The 8,547-nt window shown below is 45.1% G+C and overlaps 1 protein-coding gene across 1 annotated transcript; it reads left to right on the top strand.

The window, feature by feature from the left end:
* The first annotated feature begins 3,873 nt into the window (after positions 1 to 3,873).
* Positions 3,874 to 4,646, top strand: PMIS2 (PMIS2 transmembrane protein). The gene is made up of 2 exons (XM_060398497.1): positions 3,874 to 4,227; positions 4,400 to 4,646. The coding sequence occupies exons 1-2, from the start codon at positions 3,977 to 3,979 to the stop codon at positions 4,557 to 4,559; spliced, it is 411 nt and encodes a 136-aa protein (XP_060254480.1). The 5' UTR covers positions 3,874 to 3,976; the 3' UTR covers positions 4,560 to 4,646.
* The last annotated feature ends 3,901 nt before the right edge of the window (positions 4,647 to 8,547 follow it).

Below are 8,547 nucleotides of genomic sequence, written 5' to 3'. Positions count from 1 at the left end.
TGCATACAGTTCTCCTTCTGACTTGAAAATTCAAAAGCACATCTCTCATTCATGAAATGAAGAATATCAATTCACGGATTGTGAAGTCACTTGAAATAAATATTGTTAAGACACTCGAAATAAGTTAGATGTCTTATCAAAACTGAACACTGAAGTTAAAAATCACAATCATAGGACATGGTAATAATGTTGCAGTCTGAGTGTCTTAAAGTTTGTTCAATTTTCTGGGGTTAGATATAAACTTGGATGAAGCCAGCTCATGGTATGGAAGAGAATCTGCTTTCCTGCAGCCACTTATTCTTTTGTGATTGTCCCTGTTATCCTTCTAACAGTTCTTTCACTAGAAGGAAGAAAGGCACACAGGTTCATGCCTGTGCTGGAATCACACCCTCTCCCCTTGTTGCTCAGATGAGGAAGAATCGGCCTGCAATGCAGAGACCCGGGTACAGTCCCTGCGTTGGAAAGATCCCCTGGAGAAGGGAATGGCTACCCATTCCAGTATTCTTGCCTGGAGAATCCCATGGATATAGGTGACTGGTGGGCTACAGTCAGTGGGGTCACAAAGAGTTGAACACAACTGAGAGACTAACACTTTCACTTTCCTCTAAAACCAAGGGAACTATTAATATCAGCTAAAACCCAGTGGCATTAGCTTCCATTGATGGTTTTCACCTGAGTTAGTAGTTACTATGGTGTTTGAATGATTGTCAGTTTTCTAATGATGCATAAGAAATTTTCACAAACTTAAGTTTATTAACTTAGAGTTCTGTGTAGGTCAGAATGGCTGGGTTCTCTGCTCACCATTTCACAAGGTTAAAATCAAGGTGTTGGCCTGCATTCTCACTTGGAGCTAGGACACTCTTCCAAATGAATCATGGTTACGGCAGGATTCAGATCATTGTTGTTGTAAAACTAAAATCCCCATCTCCCTCCTGGCTTTCAGCTGGGGGACAATCTGAGTTAAAGGTTGCCTGTATTTCTTACCACGTGATCCTTACTGAGTTAAAGCCAGCTGGGGAGAGTCCTCCTTGTCTCTAAGCTGCCTCATGCCTGGGAATCTTTGCCAGTAAAATCCAGTCCTTTTTAGGAACTCATCTGATAACGTTAGACCCTTTGAAGATATTCTCCCTATTTTACCATTAACTGACTGGGGACTTCAATTACAGATTCAAAATCCTCTCACAGCAGCACACAGATTGGTAGTTAATGAACAACTGGGAGCAGGTACATATGTACCAGAGAGCAGGAATCTTGGAGTCATCTTAGATTCTGCCTATCACAATGGTGATTTCTTATTTCCATCATTCCATCAATATGTATTCAGTTCAGTTCAGTTCAGGCGCTCAGTGGTGTCCGACTCTTTTCGAACCCATTAATCGCAGCATGCCAGGCCACCCTGTCCGTCACCAGCTCCCGGAGTTCACTCAGACTCATGTCCATCAAGTTGGTGATGCCATCCAGCCATCTCATTCTCTGTCATCCCCTTCTCCTCCTGACCCCAATCCCTCCCAGCATCAGAGTCTTTCCCACTGAGTCAACTCTTTGCATGAGGTGGCCAAAGTATTGGAGTTTCAGCTTTAGCATCAGTCCTTCCAATGAACTCCCAGGACTGATCTCCTTTAGGATGGACTGGTTGGATCTCCTTGCAGTCCAAGGGACTCTCAGGAGTCTTCTCCAACACCACAGTTCAAAAGCATCAGTTCTTCGGCACTCAGTCTTCATCACCATCCAACTCTCACATCCATACATGACTACTGGAAAAACCATAGCCTTGACTAGATGGACCTTTGTTGGCAAAGTAATGTCTCTGCTTTTGAATATGCTGTCTAGGTTCATAACTTTCCTTCCAAGAAGTAAGCGTCTTTTAATTTCATGGCTACAATCACCATCTGCAGTGATTTTGGAGCCAAAAAAATAAAGTCTGACACTTTCCACTGTTTCCCTATCTATTTCCCATGAAGTGATGGGACCAGATGCCATGATCTTAGTTTTCTGAATGTTGAGCTTTAAGCCAACTTTTTCACTCTCCTCTTTCACTTTCATCAAGAGGCTCTTTAGCTCCTCTTCACTTTCTGCCATAAGGGTGTTGTCATCTACATATCTGAGGTTATTGATATTTCTCCCGAAATCTTGATTCCAGCTTGTGCTTCTTCCAGCCCAGCATTTCTCATGATGTACTCTGCATGTAAGTTAAATAAGCAGGGTGACAATATACAGCCTTGACATACTCCTTTTCCTATTTGGAACCAGTCTGTTGTTCCATGTCCGGTTCTAACTGTTGCTTCCTGACCTGCATATAGGTTTTCCAAGAGGCAGGTCAGGTGGTCTGGTATTCCCATCTCTTGAAGAATTTTTCACAGTTTATTGTGATCCACACAGTCAAAGGCTTTGACATAGTCAATAAAGCAGAAATAGATATTTTTCTGGAACTCTCTTGCTTTTTTGATGATCCAGTGGATGTTGGCAATTTGATCTCTGGTTCCTCTGCCTTTTCTAAAACAAGCTTGAACATCTGGAAGTTCACGGTTCACGTACTGTTGAAGCCTGGTTGGGAGAATTTTGAGCATTACTTTACTAGTGTGTGAGATGAGTGCAATTGTGCAGTAGTTTGAGCATTCTTTGGCATTGGCTTTCTTTGGGATTGGAATGAATTCGGACCTTTTCCAGTCCTGGGGCCACTGCTGAGTTTTCCAAATTTGCTGGCATATTGAGTGCAGCACTCTCACAGCATTATCTTTCAGGATTTGAAATAGCTCAACTGGAATTCCATCACGTCTGCTAGCTTTGTTCATAGTGATGCTTTCTAAGGCCCACTTGAGGATGTCTTGCTCTAGGTGATTGATCACACCATTGCGATTATCTTGGTCATGAAGATCTTTTTTGTACAGTTCTTCTGTGTATTCTTGCCACCTGTTCTTCAAATCTTTTGCTTCTGTTAGGTCCATACCATTTCTGTCCTTTATTGAGCCCATCTTTGCATGAAATGTTCCCTTGGTATCTCTAATTTTCTTGAAGAGATCTCTAGTCTTTCCCATTCTGTTGTTTTCCTCTATTTCTTTGCATTGATTGCTGAGGAAGGCTTTCTTATCTCTTCTTGCTATTCTTTGGAACTCTGCATTCAGATGCTTATATCTTTCCTTTTCTCCTTTGCTTTTCGCTTCTCGTCTTTTCACAGCTATTTGTAAGGCCTCCCCAGACAGCCATTTTGGGTTTTTGCATTTCTTTTCCATGGGGATGGTCTTGATCCCTGTCTCCTGTACAATGTCACGAACCTCCGTCCATAGTTCATCAGGCACTCTATCAGATCTAGTCCCTCAAATCTATTTCTCACTTCCACTGTATAATCATAAGAGATTTGATTTAGGTCATACCTGAATATTAGATGGCATTAAACTCAAAAAAGACCTTCAGTTGTGGCATATGGGATCTAGTTCCCTGACCAGGGATCAAACCCAGGCCCGGAAGTCTTAGCCACTGAACCACCAAGGGAAGGCCCCCGCCTAGTTTTCTTAGGAGGTTTATGTACTTCCTCACTACCACAGCTCTTGGGTGCAGTCCCTGGTACTTGCTCCTGCCTTGAATGCAGATAGGGATCTGCAGGAAGCAGGAGCCGGAAGCTAACCTTATGGCTTGCAACTAATTCCTATCAAGGTAGGCGGAGTCAGTGTCCCGACCAAGGATGGAGCACCCTGTAAACAGTGAAAGCCTGGCAGGCTACAGTCCAGGGTCGCAAAGAGTCGGACACGACTGAAGCGCCTCAGTACTCACCCAACCTCTTGAAGCCTGGAGGAGCTGAGTAAAGTGGGACCACGCCCCCTCACATGGGCAGCCAATCAGGACCTGCTCTGATTTCTCCATTGTGAAGTACTGGCCCTTGGTGGGGTCTGGGTCTTGGGATTCTGGATAGAACAAGGGGAGGTGTAGCGGGTTTGGCTCTGCTTTGAAGATACTTGGAGTCTTTTGGGGTAGAAAAATCATGACCCCGATACCCGCTGACGCCGGCGCGCCGCCCCCTGCCCCACCCGCGGCTCCAGGGGCCCCAGAGGCCCCAGAGGCCTCAGGGGCCCCAGGTGCCCCAGGTGCAGAGGCTCAGCCACCTCCGGGTACACAGACGAGAGAAGAATTGTTATTTTATGCCCCGGATTACCAGTGTTTGACCATCGCGGCCATAATTTTATTCCCTCCGCTGGGAATACCAGCACTCGTATTCAGCGGAAAGGTAAACCAGTACCTAAACCTAGTCGCATCCTGTCCTCTGCCTGCCCCCTTGCTGTCCTCTACGTGCCCCCTTGCTGTCCCCATTGCATCTGCTCCTGTCCTGGGATATGGGTAGGGATTTTCACTCCTGACCGGAGAGGTGTCTAGCCATTACCCAGGGGTGTGACAAGGCTGGACTCAGAAACCCAAATCTAAAGCTCCCATTCCTACAGACCAAAGAGGCCAACGAGAAAAGCGAATGGGAAGAAGCTTATATCAACTCGGGCCGAACTGGTTGGCTGGATGTATTCGCCATACTCATCGGTTTAGGCATCATTTATTTCTTAGTTCTATTTGTCTGAAGTCCAGGCCCAATAGCTGATGGGTTCACCCACCGCAACAGGACCGGCTCACTGAGACACTAACCAGCCAAATCAGCCACCATGGAAGAAAACAACAGCTGGATATCCCCTAGCCAGAAAACCTACCAGCCAAGGAGCTCAACATCCAAGCAACCCACTAGCCCAGGAAAACATTACTTTATGCTCTTGACCTCCAGCTCTGTCATTATCCATCTTGGACATCTTCACTTTGATGCTCTAGATGCCTTAAGCTCCTTGATACTGGGCTGCTCTTTCAGGAAAATATTTATTTAAAACAATAAAATCGAAGGGTATGTTCCAGCTTCTCCTGTGTGTACGTGTCTGTGTTTCTCTAGGGCTATGTGTTTCCCAATCAGGTGAAAATCAGAATGACCTAATGGTGAGGCACAGAGACATAGAAATCTGGCGGATGTAGGTCTACATCCCACATCTGACCCTTTAAAAACTGTATATCCTTCAACAAGATAATTTTCTGGAAACCGATTCCTTTGTAAAATAGATATAATAATTGCCAATGTAGAATGATATTTAGAAATTTGAGTTAATGTTCTCTGCTGCTGCTGCTGCTAAGTCGCTTCAGTCGTGTCTGCTAGGTTCATTCAAACTGGAATTCCAGGCTTCCAGTGTCTCAGAGAAGGGAGGGAAAATAGAAACCTCCTCCAGCTTTTGAGATTTAAAAGCCAAACTCTTCGGAAAGAAAGACCTCAAGAACTAAATAGTCAAATTGCCAGCAGAGCTGATCAGGACTGCCTCTCCCCCAATCCTGAAAGGGAAATGGCTGCCTATTTACGGAATAGGGAAGGAGAGAAAGACTCAGTTCAGTTTAGTCGCTCAGTCGTGTCTCTAGATGCCAGTATATCCATCAGAATGCCCCTAATAACATTCATCTCAAGAAGGGGCAGGGTGTCAAAGACCCTGCTTAATACCTATATTCCCACTGCACATACAAATCCTAGAGAGGCTTTAAGATTTCAAAGAAAATATGCTGTATGGCGTGGAGGTCTAGGAAGAAATGGTCTCTGACAGCCAAGTAGGATATCTCACGTCCCAGCTTGGTGAGGAGGAGGTGCAGGCTTACAGAATGCCAAGTGCCTGAGTGACAATGACTGTCAGAGGGAAACCAGGGACAACACAATCACCATCTAGAATGAATGAAAATAGAGATCAAGGATGATCCTATCAATAACACTCAGGGGTTTCTTCTGGGGCCCTAGCTTCATGGACAACCCCAAATGCACAAGAAACCTTAGGCTTAGTGGAATTAAGTTTCCACAGTCAAGGGGAATGGGAATTATCAGTAGAAATGAATTGAATAACTAGGAGAAAGGCCTCTAACTCTTTCTCCATGCCCATCTCCTTTTCTTCTTGGGAGCATGACTCAGTCACATTTCCTAGGTTCTCCTGTGTGACCATGAGATTGTCTTTGGCTTCATGGAATGTGATTACAAGTGATGTGTGCTACAAATAACCCTGGCCTGAACCCATCTCCCGCACAGGCATTCTGCCTTTTTCTTCCTCCCCTAGCTGATTGGGCAAATGATACCCCTGGTGATTTGAAGGTCACGTGTTATAGAGATGGAAGAGCTCCCATCTGCCTCAGTCCCTGAATCTTAGGGACTACCACCTTAAGATTACCGCCCCAAGATTACTACTGCCCTAGCGCCTCCCATGATGGGAGCAGAAAATAAACTGCTATGTTGTTCCATGTTATGTAATCCGTCTATTTCCATAACTTAATCCACCCTAACCTGTGCAAATGCAGGAAAATAAGAGTTACATTGCTTAGACATCTGGGGTTACAGCTTTAAATTCATACCTAACAAGAGACTCATTGTGGAAGGTTTATGGAAAATAATGAGTGAAGGAGAGAATGAAAGTGCTAGTCTATGGTTAACCTTGACCTTAGCTGTTACAATGCTGTTTCTGTTTCTTCTGTGGCCCTGGGTATCTGCACAGACCACACTTGTTTGTGGAATACTGCTCCAGTTACGGGTGTGTCTGGGAAAGGAGATTATATCTGCTTGTCTGCTGTGTTGGTGGCTCTGGATGGTCAGGGTCAGCCATCCTTGTCTTTCCCCAGACCAGCCTAAGCCGGGGCTGTCACATTCATCTGCAGAGCCATGTCGAGTCAAGATGGCCTACATCAGGGTGAACAGCCAAATCCAAAAAAGTCATATTGTGCTATAAAAGCCAACCAGTCTTCTCTGCTTCAGCTCTTAACTCCCACCACCCTGCGTTCCGCTGTCAGGCATTCATCTGGTATTTACCAACATGTAATGTGAAAATGAAAGTTGCTCAGTCATGTCTCTTTGCGACCCCATGGACTATGCAGTTCATGGAATTCTCCAGGCCAGAATACTGAAGTGGGTTGCCATTCCCTTCTCCAGGGGATCTTCCCAACCCAAGAATCGAACCCAGGTATCCCGAATTGCTGGAGGATTCTTTACCAGCTGAGCCACCAGGGAACAAACCCCAAATGTCTATTCTATCTTGAGACATCATCAGTTGAATTACTATAATGAAACACACAGATATAACACCTACACATTTTCTTCTTCCCTCTACTTTCTGCAGAATGGGACTACCATTTTTATTCAGTTTATAGGGATTATATTTCATTAGGCCTGTGTAAGTATGCTCCATTACTGAGCATGGAGGTTCATAGTGATTAAAAGTGAAAAAAGTGAAAGCGTTAGTCACTCAGTTGTGTCCGACTCTTTGCAACCCCATGTACTGTAGCCCGCCAAGGCTCCTCTGTCCATGGAATTCTCCAGATAAGAATGCTGGAGTGGGTTGCCATTCCCTTCTCCAGAGGAATCTTCGTGACCCAGGGATCGAACCCATGGTCTGAGCCATCAGGGAAGCCACTTACGGTGATTACATACTCTGAACTAATTTTTAAACTCAACAACCAAGCAACCCATCTGCCTGGACGCCTTCAGATTTTTTCCTTCTTCCTCTTTCTCCTCCAATTTTTGCTTCTCTTCTCCCTCTTCCTCCTGCTTCTCCTCACCTTCCTCCCCCTCCTTCCTCTGTTGGTTCTGTTTGCTCAGTTATCAATGTGCCCCTTCACGAATTGTTCCCAGACTCTCCAGAAGTCTCTAACTGTTCTCAACAGAATTCCCCCATGGCCAAATTGGCCAGGTCATTTTTTATTCTCTTTTTCCTCTGGATCATTAAAACTGTTTCTTTACCTGAGATTTTAAAATTTAATTTTACTTATTTTTGGCCACGCCATGTGGCAGTGCCTTGGCATGCAAGATCTCAGCTCCCCATCCAGGGATCGAACCCCCACCCCCTCTTCCCTGCATTGGGAGCTTGGAGTCTTAACTACTGAACTGCCTGGGAAGTCCCATAGAATTTTTTTTCTTTTTGCACAACTTCCACACAAATATATTCTCACAAAAAATTCAAGTAATAAAAAGAGTCTGAAGGAGAGGAGAAGCTCATGTTATGGCTGGTCCTGGTATCACTTTCCCCCTCTCGTAGGTTGCTGTTTAATTGCTCAGTTGTGTGTGACTCTTTGGGACCCTGTGGACTGTAGCCTGCCATGTTCCTCTGTCCATGGAATTTCCCAGGCAAGAATACTTGCCATTTCCTTCTCAAGGGGATTTCCTGCATTGGAAGGTGGATTCTTTACCACTGAGCCACCAGGTAATTGCTCACAATATTTTACTGTAACTCTTTCAGTTGCTGCTGCTGCTGCTACTAAGTCGCTTCAGTCGTGTCCAATTCTGTGTGACCCCATAGACAGCAGCCCACCAGGCTCCACTACCCCTGGGATTCTCCAGGCAAGAGCACTGGAGTGGGTTGCCATTTCCTTCTCCAATGCATGAAAGTGAAAAGTGAAAGTGAAGTCGCTCAGTTATGCCCAACTCTTAGCGAACCCATGAACTGCAGACTCCTCTGTCCATGGGATTTTCCAGGTAAGAGTACTGGAGTGGGTTGCCATTGCCTTCTCTGAACT

This window comes from Ovis aries, chromosome 14 (assembly GCF_016772045.2).
Source record: "Ovis aries strain OAR_USU_Benz2616 breed Rambouillet chromosome 14, ARS-UI_Ramb_v3.0, whole genome shotgun sequence".
In the NCBI taxonomy this organism is placed as follows: Eukaryota; Metazoa; Chordata; class Mammalia; order Artiodactyla; family Bovidae; genus Ovis; species Ovis aries.
Note: the sequence above shows the minus strand (reverse complement) of the source record. Positions and strands in the feature narration are given on the sequence as shown.

Bases quoted from the DNA above. Each gene is read 5' to 3' on its own strand.
- PMIS2 (XM_060398497.1), top strand. From the start codon at position 3,977: ATGACCCCGATACCCGCTGACGCCGGCGCGCCGCCCCCTGCCCCACCC. The intron at 4,228-4,399 runs GTACCTAAACCT...GGCTGGACTCAG, and splicing joins TTCAGCGGAAAGGTAAACCA to AAACCCAAATCTAAAGCTCC.